The sequence below is a fragment of the Nicotiana tomentosiformis genome, chromosome 10, assembly GCF_000390325.3.
Source record: "Nicotiana tomentosiformis chromosome 10, ASM39032v3, whole genome shotgun sequence".
Lineage (NCBI taxonomy): Eukaryota > Viridiplantae > Streptophyta > Magnoliopsida > Solanales > Solanaceae > Nicotiana > Nicotiana tomentosiformis.
The window spans coordinates 4655364-4669832 of record NC_090821.1 but is presented as its reverse complement, the minus strand read 5'-3'; the positions used below and the strand labels follow the sequence as shown (position 1 = coordinate 4669832).

Sequence of the window (14469 nt, the reverse complement as noted above, 5' to 3'; positions counted from 1 at the left end):
CAGATTCTCGAGGACACCGGGAAAGAATCCTATAAGCACGAAATGATGAACGGAGAACAACTACCGAGCAATTGGAATATATCCCGCCTAAAACAATATTACTGCTAAGGTACGACCCCATTTCATTTTCTTTTTATTGCGGACTAATACTTGCAGGTGATCAATAAGAAACGACACGAAGTTTTTAGGTCTGAAAGCACGCGTTGCACCCTTTTTTCCTTAGACCGATTTTGTCCCAAATGGATTTTTTGGCAAGGTTTTTAACGAGGCAACAACAGATCGTGCTAACTTAGAATCAAGTCCGATCACGAATCGGTATCGAAGATCAATTCAACAATGGACCGTGCTAACTTAGAATCAAGTCCGATCATGAATCGGTATCGAAGATCAATTCAACAATGGATCGTGCTAACTTAGAATCAAGTCCGATCATGAATCGGTATCTAAGATCAATTCAACAATATCTGAGGTCCCTCTACAATCAACCTCGAATACTGGGGGGTATTACCCTCGGATATGCATTACCTTCGGATATCAACGGATATGCATTACCTTCGGATATCAACTTTAGCGAGGAAATTACTTCGTAAAGGAAGGGTCTCGATAGGTAGGATTTATTGTAAGGGCCAAACGTTCAAACGGACCGTGCCCACATAGATTATTCGATAAAACATGTATGCATGTATGACTGATTTACACAAGAATAAAGAGAAGTACTTTCCTTGCAATCATCTTATGTTTTAAAAATTTTCCTCTTTACATCCATTAAAGAGTTTCGTACTTCCAATCTCCTGAAAAAAAACAAGCCTAAAGGCAGTCTACAATCGGAATACGAATGACCACTCCCTCACTCGGGGACCGCCGTCCGAAAAACTCGAACAAGCCCAAGTCACTAGGCCTCGAGGGCATAAGACCTATTAGGCAACTCCCCAATTTTTAAAGGTCACGGCCACCACACTCGGGGCCTGTTATCTTGGGCAAGCTCGGATAGCTCGGGAAAACAAGTCCAATGGGCAGCTCCCAAACTAAAAGTCTACGGCCAAATTAACACTGCTCGGAGACGTCCGAAACTCGTAACAAAAACTAGGCCTTCGAAAAAGAAAGTTTTCTACAACCGATTCTAAAGGCTACCCTCGGCAAACTACAATCTCAGCTACCTACTTAGGGTAAAGGTTCCAGTAACACCGAACCCCCCAAGACGCCTTAAAACAAAGTAGGGCAAAGGCAATTTCGAACACATCCTAAATTACTTTATGTTAAGGCGTTTCGTCCCTTATGAATACAAGTAATAAAGTAAAGGAAAAATTTGAAAGCCAAAGGGAAAAGAAAGCCTTGTATATATAATCTTTTTACAAAGGTCAGAATGGCCCGATATAGAAATGTACAATGGCCAAAGCGGCCTCAAAAAGATGCAAAAAGCAAAAAATAAAAAAACATCTAAAGGCCTAAGTGGCCTAGTCCTCATCGGGGGTAGCGTCTTTATCCTCGGGGTCTTCCCCACCTTCAGATTCAGCTAAGCTCTCGGAGTCTTCCTCGGGAAAAGCCAGCTTCCGAGCCCTGGCTTTTTCTACCTTGGCATTTTCGATTTCCGCAGTATGTCATAGCCCTGAGCATGGACTCCCTCGAGGGCTTCCCTTCGAGCTTCCCACCTTGCATGATCCACCATGCTCTTAGCCTGTGCCTGAATAGCCTCGACGTCAACCTTGAATTGGGCCACTTTAGCATCAGCCTTGGTATTGGCCACGACCACCTCAGATTTGGTCACCTCGAGCTCCGTGGCCAGGCTCTCTTAGCTAAAAATAGCCGAGTTAAGCTAAGATTGGAGCTCCTCGATCCTCTTGTCCTGCACCGAGGTTTTCTCCTTTGCAGCCCGAAGCTGAGCCTCGGCCGACGCCAGTTGTGCTTGGACAACTTCCTTTTGCGAGGTTATGAGTTCCATGTTTTTCTTGAACTCTTCGGCTTCAGTCTGTATCGCGTCTACCTGCTCCTGGAGCTGCCCAATTTGTTCAAGCCTTTGTCAAACCTGCAAGATCGGATCGTTAGCCATTGAGTCCAGTTCGTCGTCACTATCTTCAAGTACTCGATTTACCTGCTCGGTCCACTCGGTATGCTCCCTCCGAGCCGCTTCTAACTCGGTCTGAAGCTTCTCACTCAGAAGCTTATAAGTATCCCTCTTCTCGGTGAGCTCCCGAACCTCAGCCTCGTGGAGTTAACTCCTCCCGAATTCGGAGGAAAGCCTCATGGTGTAATACCGAGGCCTGCAAGCATAAAGAAAGGTTTTAGGATTATTTACAACTTCAAATTTAAAATAAATAATGAAATGACACTCGAAGTTACCTGATTCAAAGCGTGTTGGGCCTCATTAAATAGGCAAGGCGCTTCCACCACGTCCATCACGGCTTGGACCTCTTCGGTTACCAAGCAACTAAGGTAGCTAGCAACTCCCACGGGGGCAGAAAAACCTGGGCATCCTCCGGGACAGAGAAAACTATCGACCGCATGCTGTCAGGGTTAAAACTTGGGGCTGGGAACTGATCCACTAGCTTTGGGCTCGATGAAGACCCACTGGCACCCGATGACGGTACTTTCTTTGGCACCGGCAAGTCACCAAGCCCGGTGACATCTTCTGAGGCAGCGGACTCTAACCCATCCAAGAAGTTGTGAATATCAGTCGCCCTCTGAGGCCCCTCATAAGAACGACCTTCTAGCATACCGGCGTCGCGTATCATGGCGTCTGAGATTTGAAGGGACCCGGTAAGGTCGATCGTCCCAAGCTCGCCCCTCGGGGCACCTCCCTCTGCCCGAAAAGTGTAGGCCCTGGTCTCTCTCTCAACTTCCCTGGCCTAGGGCAAAGCAGTCGCACCCTGTCCCGGTTCGCAGGTACCGGCCAATGCCTTCTCAACAACCTCCTCAGTTCGAGGCAAAGCGGTCCGCACCCGAGCCACTAGCTCAGAGTTATCTTCTTCTTCTTCAGACTCATCCCTCAATCGGCGGATCGAGTCCGATGGGAGGGTGCTGGTACTTTCCTTAGCTTTACGCGTAGCCTCCTCTTTGGTGTTTTCTTCTCCGAGTACAGAGAGCTCGGGGCCATTTTCCTCTTCTTCTCGTCACGTTGCTTTGGAGCAGGGGACTCGAGATTTACATCCTCACCCTCGGATAGAGGCCTCATAGCAACGTCCTTGGGGAGACATACAAAAAGAAATAGAGCCGATAAGAATTCGGCAATACAGGAGAAAGTCAAAACCTTATCGAACCAGAAAAGGAAACTTACCATGATTACGGGCATCCCACCGACCATTCGATAATTCCATCCAAGCACGCTCGGAGTATGGTCTCTGTGACACAAGGTCCTCGACCCATTCCTTGAGTTGAGGAACCACATCCGGCATATGGGCCACATCTGCAACACCAAAAACACCCATAAAAAAGGAGATAAGAGGAGAAACAATAGATTAAATCTTCAAGGCAAAGTAATACTTATGTTTCATGTTCCATTTCTCGGGAAATGGCATGTCCTCGGCAGGGATCAAATCTGAAATCTTTATTCGAACAAAACGGCCCATCCAACCTCGGTCCCGGGCCTTATCTATACTCGAGAACGGGGCCCTACTGGCCGGCTAGCAAGCTTGATTAGCCTCCATCGATAGAGTCGGGGACTATAGAGACGCATAAGGTGATCGAGGGTGAAGAAATACCCCTCGTTTTTGTTTACGAAGAATCGAAGGAGATCACTATTCTCCAGAATGAAGGGTGAATCTGGCCAAGAGTCACGTCGTACCTCTTGCAGAAGGAAATAATGATCAGGTCTAAGGGACCCAACGTGAAGGGGTAAGCGTAAAGTCTTAAAAAACCTCCACGTGGGTAGTGATTGACTCTTCAGGCGAAGGCACCACCACATGTTTATTGGCCCAGTTACAATCTTATTTAGCTTTGGTGAGGAGATCATCGGTGATCGTACATATGTACCTCGAAACCGGCTCGCATCGACACGGTACCGAGGAAGTTTTTTCAATCTTAAAATCGGCAACGGTCAGGCACCCTGCAAGAATGAACTCCTCAGGGTGTGGTTCTGCCGCAGCCCCGTCGTCGGCGGGTCGTGATGAAGAGGCGACCTCCTTTTGCGGGACAGTCTTAGAAGTTTTTGCCATTGTAGAACATAAGAAAAGGAAATTAGGAAGGTATGTTAAGCGGTTTGCTAAAAGTTCAAGAAATTTGGATGCAAAAGTTGGAGAGCAAAGGTATTTTTGAAGAATAAGAATAGGAGGAGCTTTGAACGTAAAGTTTGAATAAATGAAAGTTACGGTATTTATAGCTTGCTGATGATGGTTCAGAACCCGTTTCGGTATCTGTTTGTTGCTTATGTCATAGTCAGGTGTCTCGGTGGCCGTTTGTCGCTTACGTCATGGCCCATCAATAAGGGATTCGGAAGTTCATATCGTTTCTCGTCATCTTGTCTCCGAGAAACGATGGGACTATCTGTATGCGGTCAAAACCGGGGTCGCCTCTTTATTGACTAATCGAGACTAAAATATGGTAGGTTAAAGTTCGACCTCAAATTATATCAAACCAAGGTGCGAAGTTATATCGTTAAGCTCGAGACCATGCCATCGAACAAAATCGAGATCAGACGAGATTGAGGAAAATTTGCCAAGCCAATTAACAGAAGGACGAAATATCTGCGATCGATTGTAGGTCACGGTGAAAATCTCGGCACGTATCAAGGATAAGCCGATTGATTAGCAAATCATGAGATTTTTACCTTATATAGAATTGTATCAAGAGTAGGATTCCCCTACTACATAAAGGAGGTCTAATCATTTGTAACATACATCACATTACGCAAAATAAAGCAATATACTATCATTTTCTTGCATTTATCATCTTGTTATTCTGTTCATACATCAGTTGAGACATCTCTTGGTTCAAGGGTAATCGAACTCGAGGGCTAAGGCTGTTCGATTTGGTAAACAGTTTGGCGTAAGGCCGTTCGATTTGTGTGGTTTACATTTGTTCTTTTATCATCAATTTCAATTCTAATTTGATTCTTTTAGGATCGGAAACCCGGGTAGTGCGAAATTTAGCCAAACAACGATATAATGACAATAACAAAGACAATAGAAGTTGATAACAACGACAATTAAAGTAGATAAAGAAGACACAAATTTAACGTGATTCGGTCAAAGTGACCTACGTCCACAAGCGGAGAGGAGCAATTTACTATAATAATAAGAGTACAAAAGATAGTACAAAATTAGAGTAAACACTCTAATTAATCCCAAATACCCTAAGAGAATAACCTCACAAGATCACTCCAAAGAAAGGGTTCACACAAGTGCTTCCCAATACTAACTTTCATACAAAACACTCGTAATAAAGGAAGAAAGGAAGAAACAAGAATTGAAGACAACTCTTGTTCGTGTGTCTAAAATGAACTAATGGCCTTCCCTTTTATAGGCAAAAAAGTCTTGGCCTCTTAGATGTAAAAGAAGAGATACAACTTGTACAAATAATGTCCAACACACAATACAATATTTTTGGGTCCCAAAGAATATTGCCAACAAAGTCTACACTTTGCAAAGATGTTTATGCTTATGTGAGATGGACTCAATTTGACAAAATAATGGTCATATTACAAATCTCCACCTTTGCCTAATTTTGGATGATATAGTAAAATTGCTCCACCTTCTCCGCAAAAGCCCCAATGGGCATATGTCAAAATTTAATGCCATCAAAATCAGACAAGTTGTCTAATACCGAAACTGTAGTAGAGCCTATAACAGTGGAGCCCAATAAAATATACAACGAACCAGATCTGTGTGCTTTCATGATCAAATGAACACCTTGAAAAATTTTCAGAACTCTACCTTCACCAGTGAATTTGCACCCAAGGGATTCTAAAGTGCCCAAAGATATGAGATTTTTCTTCAACTCAGGAACATATCTAACATCGGTGAGAGTTCTCACCACATCATCGTGCATTCTGACCCGAATTGTACCTTTGCCAATAACGTTACAAGTAACATTGTTACCCAATTGGACAACTCCACCTGCAACTGAATCATATGTAGAAAACAAGTCCCTGCTAGGACACATATGATATGAACAACCGGAATCTAAAATCCACTCATTGTCTAATCTGAAACTAGTTTCAGTTGCTAAAAATATAGTTCCCTCAATATCATCAGTTGTTACAGTAGCTTCGACGGTGTCAGTATTTTTGTGCTCATTTTTTCTTTCTTTGTGCTTTTCTTTATTTTTCAGTTTATAGCATTCAGAGATATTGTGACATTTCTTATGACAATAGCGACACTCTAAATTATTGTATCTGAAATTGGAGTCGGATTTGCCCCTAACAAACAAGCCAACTTCCGCTTGAGTTCCACTAGCTTCCCCAGTAATATCACTATCTATCTGTTCTTTTGATTTTAAGATAGATTTAATATCCTTATAAGAGATATTATCCTTTGCATAAAGCATAGTATCTCTTATATGCTTAAAAGATGGGGGTAGAGAACAAAGCAGTAACACAGCTTGATTCTCACCTTTAATTTCAGCATCTATATTACTCAAATCCATAAGAATAGAATCAAAGGTGTCAAGATGAGAGAGAATAGAGGTACCTTCATCCATACGAATTGTATAAAGCTTCTGCTTCAGGTAAAGTCTATTTTCTACCGTCCTCTTCATATATAAGGTTTTCAAATTTTCCCACATGCCTTTAGTTGTGGTTTTTACAGAAACTTTACGTAAAACCTCATTTGAGAGATTTAAAATGATACCTGCTTTTGCCTTTTTGTCTATGATGGCAAACTCCTCGTCCGTCATTTTATCCGACTTCTTCTCCTTTCCTTGCAACGCCAAGTCTAAGTCATCCTGAATTAGGATAGCTTTCATCTTTAATTGCCAGATTCCGAAGTTTGCTCTTCGGTCAAATTTCTCAACATAGGTCTTTGTTAGAGTCATTTTGACTATTGAAACTAACCCGGTAAGATCCGGCTCTGATACCAATTTGTTAGGATCGGGAACCTGAGTAGTGCGAAATTTAGCCAAACAACGGTATAATGACAATAACAAAGATAATGAAAGTTGATAACAACGACAATTAAAGTAGATAAAGAAGATACAAATTTAACGTGGTTTGGCCAAAGTGACCTACGTCCACAAGCGGAGAGAACAATTTACTATAACAATAAGAGTACAAAAGATAGTACAAAATTAGAGTAAACACTCTAATTAATCCCAAATACCCTAAGAGAATAACCTCACAAGATCACTCCAAAGAAAGGGATCACACAAGTGCTTCCCAACACTAACTCTCATATAAAACACTCTTAATAAAGGAAGAAAGAAAGAAACAAGAATTGAAGACAACTCTTGTTGGTTTGTCTAAAATGAACTAATGGCCTTCCCTTTTACAAGCAAAAAAGTCTTGACATCTTAGATGTAAAAGAAGAGATACAACTTGTGCAAATGATGTCCAACACACAATGCAATATTTTTGGGTCCCAAAGAATATTGCCAACAAAGTCTACACTTTGCAAAGATGTTTATGCTTATGTGAGATGGACTCAATTTGACAAAATAATGGCCATATTACAAATCTTCACCTTGGCCTAATTTTGGATGATATAGTAAAATTGCTCCACCTTCTCCGCAAAAGCCCCAATGGGCATATGTCAAAATTTAATGCCATCAAAATCAGACAAGTTGTCTGATACCAAAATTGTAGTAGAGCCTATAACAGTGGAGCCCAATAAAATATACAACGAACCAGATCTGTGTGCTTTCATGATCAAATGAACACCTTGAAAAATTTTCAGAACTCTACCTTCACCAGTGAATTTGCACCCAAGGGTTTCTAAAGTTCCCAAAGATATGAGATTTTTCTTCAACTCAGGAACATATCTAACATCGGTGAGAGTTCTCACCACATCATCGTGCATTCTGACCCGAATTGTACCTTTGCCAATAACGTTACAAGTAACATTGTTACCCAATTGGACAACTCCACCTGCAACTGAATCATATGTAGAAAACAAGTCCCTGCTAGGACACATATGATATGAACAACCGGAATCTAAAATCCACTCATTGTCTAATCTGAAACTAGTTTCAGTTGCTAAAACTATAGTTCCCTCAATATCATCAGTTGCTACACTAGCTTCGGCGGTGTCAGTATTTTTGTGCTCATTTTTTCTTTCTTTGTGCTTTTCTTTTTTTTTTCAGTTTATAGCATTCAGAGATATTGTGACATTTCTTATGACAATAGCGACACTCTAAATTATTGTATCTGAAATTGGAGTTGGATTTGCCCCTAACAAACAAGCCAACTTCCGCTTGAGTTCCACTAGCTTCCCCAGTAATATCATTATCTATCTGTTCTTTTGATTTTAAGATAGATTTAATATCCTTATAAGAGATATTATCCTTTGCATAAAGCATAGTAACTCTTATATGCTTAAAAGATGGGGGTAGAGAACAAAACAGTAACACGGCTTGATTCTCACCTGTAATTTCAGCATCTATATTACTCAAATCGATAAGAATGGAATCAAAGGTGTCAAGATGAGAGAGAATAGAGGTACCTTCACCCATACGAATTGTATAAAGCTTCTGCTTCAGGTAAAGTCTATTTTCCACCGTCCTCTTCATATATAAGGTTTTCAATTTTTCCCACATGCCTTTAGCTGTAGTTTCTACAGAAACTTCACGTAAAACCTCATTTGAGAGATTTAAAATGATACCTGCTTTTGTCTTTTTGTCTATGATAGCAAACTCCTCGTCCGTCATTTTATCCGGCTTCTTCTCCTTTCCTTGCAACGCCAAGTCTAAGCCATCCTGAATTAGGATAGCTTTCATGATTAATTGCCACATTCCGAAGTTTGCTATTCGGTCAAATTTCTCAACATACGTCTTTGTTAGAGTCATTTTGGCTATTGAAACTAACCCAGTTAGATCCGGCTCTGATACCAATTTGTTAGGATCGGGAACTTAGGTAGTGCGAAATTTAGCCAAACAACGGTATAATGATAATAACAAAGACAATGAAAGTTGATAACAACGACAATTAAAGTAGATAAAGAAGACACAAATTTAACGTGGTTCGGTCAAAGTGACCTACGTCAACAAGCGGAAAAGAGCAATTTACTATAACAATAAGAGTACAAAAGATAGTACAAAATTAGAGTAAACACTCTAATTAATCCCAAATACCCTAAGAGAATAACCTCACAAGATCACTCCAAAGAAAGGGTTCACACAAGTGCTTCCCAACACTAACTCTCATACAAAACACTCTTAATAAAGGAAGAAAGGAAGAAACAAGAATTGAAGACCAACTCTTGATGGTGTGTCTAAAATGAACTAATGGCCTTCCCTTTTATAGCCAAAAACGTCTTGGCCTCTTAGGTGTAAAAGAAGAGATACAACTTGTGCAAATGATATCCAACAATCAATGCAATATTTTTGGGACCCAAAGATTATTGCCAACAAAGTCTACACTTTGCAAAGATGCTTATACTTATGTGAGATGGACTCAATTTGACAAAATAATGGCCATATTATAAATCTCCACCTTGGCCTAATTTTGGATGATATAGTAAATTTGCTCCACCTTCTCTACAAAAGCCCCAATGGGCATATGTCAAAATTTAATACAATCAAAATCAGACAAGTTGTCTGAAACCGAAACTGTAGTAGAGCCTATAACAGTGGAGCCCAATAAAGTATACAACGAACCAGATCTGTATGCTTTCATGATCAAACGAGCACCTTGAAAAATTTTCAGAACTCCACCTTCACCAGTGAATTTGCACCCAAGAGATTCTAAAGTGCCCAAAGATATGAGATTTTTCTTCAATTCAGGAACATATCTAACATCGGTGAGAGTTCTCACCACATCATCGTGCATTCTGATCCGAATTGTACCTTTGCCAATAACGTTACAAGTAACATTGTTACCCAATTGGACAACTCCACCTGCAACTGAAATCATATGTAGAAAATAAGTCCCTGCTAAGACACATATGATATGAACAATCGGAATCTAAAATTCACTCATTGTCTAATCTGAAACTAGTTTCAGTTGCTAAAAATATAGTTCCCTCAATATCATCAGTTGCTACACTAGCTTCGGCGGTGTCAGTATTTTTGTGCTCATTTTTTCTTTCTTTGTGCTTTTCTTTATTTTTCAGTTTATAGCATTCAGAGATATTGTGACATTTCTTATGATAATAGCGACACTCTAAATTATTGTATCTGAAATTGGAGTCGGATTTGCCCCTAACAAATAAGCCAACTTCCGCTTGAGTTCCACTAGCTTCCCCAGTAATATCACTATCTATCTGTTCTTTTGATTTTAAGATAGATTTAATATCCTTATAAGAGATATTATCCTTTGCATAAAGCATAGTATCTCTTATATGCTTAAAAGATGGGGGTAGAGAACAAAGCAGTAACACGGCTTGATTCTCACCTGTAATTTCAGCATCTATATTACTCAAATCCATAAGAATGGAATCAAAGGTGTCAAGATGAGAGAGAATAGAGGTACCTTCACCCATACGAATTGTATAAAGCTTCTGCTTCAGGTAAAGTCTATTTTCTACCGTCCTCTTCATATATAAGTTTTTCAAATTTTCCCACATGCCTTTAGTTGTGGTTTTTACAGAAACTTCACGTAAAACCTCATTTGAGAGATTTAAAATGATACCTGCTTTTGCCTTTTTGTCTATGATGGCAAACTCCTCGTTCGTCATTTTATCCGGCTTCTTCTCCTTTCGTTGCAACGCCAAGTCTAAGCCATCCTAAATTAGGATAGCTTCCATCTTTAATTGCCACATTTCGAAGTTTGCTCTTCGGTCAAATTTCTCAACATACGTCTTTGTTAGAGTCATTTTGGCTATTGAAACTAACCCGGTTAGATCCGGCTCTGATACCAATTTGTTAGGATCGGAAACTTAGGTAGTGCGAAATTTAGCCAAACAACGGTATAATAAAAATAACAAAGACAATAAAAATTGATAACAACGACAATTAAAGTAGATAAAGAAGACACAAATTTAACGTGGTTCGGTCAAAGTGACCTACGTCCACAAGCGGAAAGGAACAATTTACTATAACAATAAGAGTACAAAAGATAGTACAAAATTAGAGTAAACACTCTAATTAATCCCAAATACCCTAAGAGAATAACCTCACAAGATCACTCCAAAGAAAGGGTTCACACAAGTGCTTCCCAACACTAACTCTCATACAAAACACTCTTAATAAAGGAAGAAAGGAAAAAACAAGAATTGAAGACAACTCTTGATGGTGTGTCTAAAATGAACTAATGGCCTTCCCTTTTATAGCCAAAAAAGTCTTGGCCTCTTAGGTGTAAAAGAAGAGATACAACTTGTGCAAATGATGTCCAACACACAATGCAATATTTTTGGGTCCCAAAGAATATTGCCAACAAAGTCTACACTTTGCAAAGATGCTTATGCTTATGTGAGATGGACTCCATTTGATAAAATAATGGCCATATTACAAATCTCCACCTTGGCCTAATTTTGGATGATATAGTAAATTTGCTCCACCTTCTCCGCAAAAGCCCCAAAGGGCATATGTCAAAATTTAATGCCATCAAAATCAGACAAGTTGTCTGATACCAAAACTGTAGTAGGGCCTATAACAGTGGATCCCAATAAAGTATACAACGAACCAGATTTGTGTGCTTTCATGATCAAACGAGCACCTTGAAAAATTTTCAGAACTCCACCTTCACCAGTGAATTTGCACCCAAGAGATTCTAAAGTGCCCAAAGATATGAGATTTTTCTTCAACTCAGGAACATATCTAACATCGGTGAGAGTTCTCACCACATCATCGTGCATTCTGACCCGAATTGTACCTTTGCCAATAACGTTACAAGTAACATTGTTACCTAGTTGACAACTCCACCTGCAACAAAATCATATGTAGAAAACAAGTCCCTGCTAGGACACATATGATATGAACAACCGGAATCTAAAATCCACTCATTGTCTAATCTGAAACTAGTTTCAGTTGCTAAAAATATAGTTCCCTCAATATCATCAGTTGCTACACTAGCTTCGGCGGTGTCAGTATTTTTGTGCTCATTTTTTCTTTCTTTGTGCTTTTCTTTATTTTTCAGTTTATAGCATTCAGAGATATTGTGACATTTCTTATGACAATAGCGACACTCTAAATTATTGTATCTGAAATTGGAGTCGGATTTGCCCCTAACAAACAAGCCAACTTCCGCTTGAGTTCCACTAGCTTCCCCAGTAATATCATTATCTATCTGTTCTTTTGATTTTAAGATAGATTTTATATCCTTATAAGAGATATTATCCTTTGCATAAATCACGGTATCTCTTATATGCTTAAAAGATAGGGGTATAGAACAAAGCAGTAACACGGCTTGATCCTCATCTGTAATTTCAGCATCTATATTACTCAAATCCATAAGAATGGAATCAAAGGTATCAATATGAGAGAGAATAGAGGTACCTTCACCCATACGAATTGTATAAAGCTTCTGCTTCAGGTAAAGTCTATTTTCTACCATCCTCTTCATATATAAGGTTTTCAATTTTTCCCACATGCCTTTAGCTGTGGTTTTTACAGAAACTTCACGTAAAACCTCATTTGAGAGATTTAAAATGATACCTGCTTTTGTCTTTTTGTCTATGATGGCAAACTCCTCGTCCGTCATTTTATCCGGCTTCTTCTCCTTTCCTTGCAACGCCAAGTCTAAACTATCCTGAATTAGGATAGCTTTCATCTTTAATTGCCACATCCCGAAGTTTGCTCTTCGGTCAAATTTCTCAACATAGGTCTTTGTTAGAGTCATTTTGACTATTGAAACTAACCCGGTTAGATCCGGCTCTGATACCAATTTGTTAGGATCAGGAACCTGAGTAGTGCGGAATATAGCCAAACAACGGTATAATGACAATAACAAAGACAATTGAAGTTGATAACAACGACAATTAAAGTAGATAAAGAAGACACAAATTTAACGTGGTTCGGTCAAAGTGACCTACGTCCACAAGCGGAGAGGAGCAATTTACTATAACAATAAGAGTACAAAAGATAGTACAAAATTAGAGTAAACACTCTAATTAATCCCAAATATCCTAAGAGAATAACCTCACAAGATCACTCCAAAGAAAGGGTTCACACAAGTGCTTCCCAACACTTAACTCTCATACAAAATACTCTTAATAAAGGAAGAAAGGAAGAAACAAGAAATGAAGACTCAAGTCTTGTTGGTGTGTCTAAAATGAACTAATGGCCTTCCCTTTTATAGCCAAAAAAGTCTTGGCATCTTAGGTGTAAAAGAAGAGATACAACTTGTGCAAATGATGTCCATTATACAATGCAATATTTTTGGGTCCCAAAGAATATTGCCAACAAAGTCTACACTTTGCAAAGATACGTATGTTTATGTGAGATGGACTCCATTAGACAAAATATTGGCCATAATTATAAATCTCCACCTTGGCTTAATTTTGGATGATATAGTAAATTTGCTCCATCTTCTTTGCAAAAGCCCCAATGGGTATATGTCAAAATTTAATGCAATCAAAATCAGACAAGTTGTCTGATACCGAAACTGTAGTAGAGCCTATAACAGTAGAGCCCAATAAAGTATACAACGAACCAGATCTGTGTGCTTTCATGATCAAACGAGCACTTTGAAAAATTTTCAGAACTCCACCTTCACCAGTGAATTTGCACCCAAGAGATTCTAAAGTGCCCAAAGATATGAGATTTTTCTTCAACTCAGGAACATATCTAACATCGGTGAGAGTTCTCACCACATCATCGTGCATTCTGACTTGAATTGTACCTTCACCCATAGGAATTGTATAAAGCTTTTGCTTCAGGTAAAATCTATTTTCCACCGTCTCATATGTAGAAAACAAGTTCCTATTGGGACACATATGATACAAACAACCGGAATCCAAAATTCACTCATTGTCAGATTTGAAACTAGTTTCAGTTGCTAAAAATATAGTTCCATCAATATCATCAGTTGTTACACTAGCTTCGGCGGTGTCAGTATTTTTGTGCTCATTTTTTCTTTCTTTGTGCTTTTCTTTATTTTTCAGTTTATAGCATTCAGAGATATTGTGACATTTCTTATGACAATAGCGACACTCTAAATTATTGTATCTGAAGATATGGAGTCGGATTTGCCCCTAACAAACAAGCCAACTTCCGCTTGAGTTCCACTAGCTTCCCCAGTAATATCACTATCTATCTATTCTTTTGATTTTAAGATAGATTAATATCCTTATAAGAGATATTATCATTTGCATAAAGCATAGTATCTCTTATATGCTTAAAAGATGGGGGTAGAGAACAAAGCAATAACACGGCTTGATTCTCATCTTTAATTTCAGCATCTATATTACTCAAATCCATAAGAATGGAATCAAAGGTGTCAAGATGAGA

The 14469-nt window shown here is 39.4% G+C and overlaps 1 protein-coding gene across 1 annotated transcript; it reads right to left on the bottom strand.

Annotated features, from left to right (window-relative positions):
- Positions 1–13577: 13577 nt before the first annotated feature.
- LOC138899677 (uncharacterized) lies at positions 13578–13955 on the bottom strand. Its single transcript, XM_070186358.1, has one exon. It carries the CDS (start codon positions 13953–13955, stop codon positions 13578–13580), a length of 378 nt encoding a protein of 125 aa, XP_070042459.1.
- Between the last annotated feature and the right edge of the window lie 514 nt (positions 13956–14469).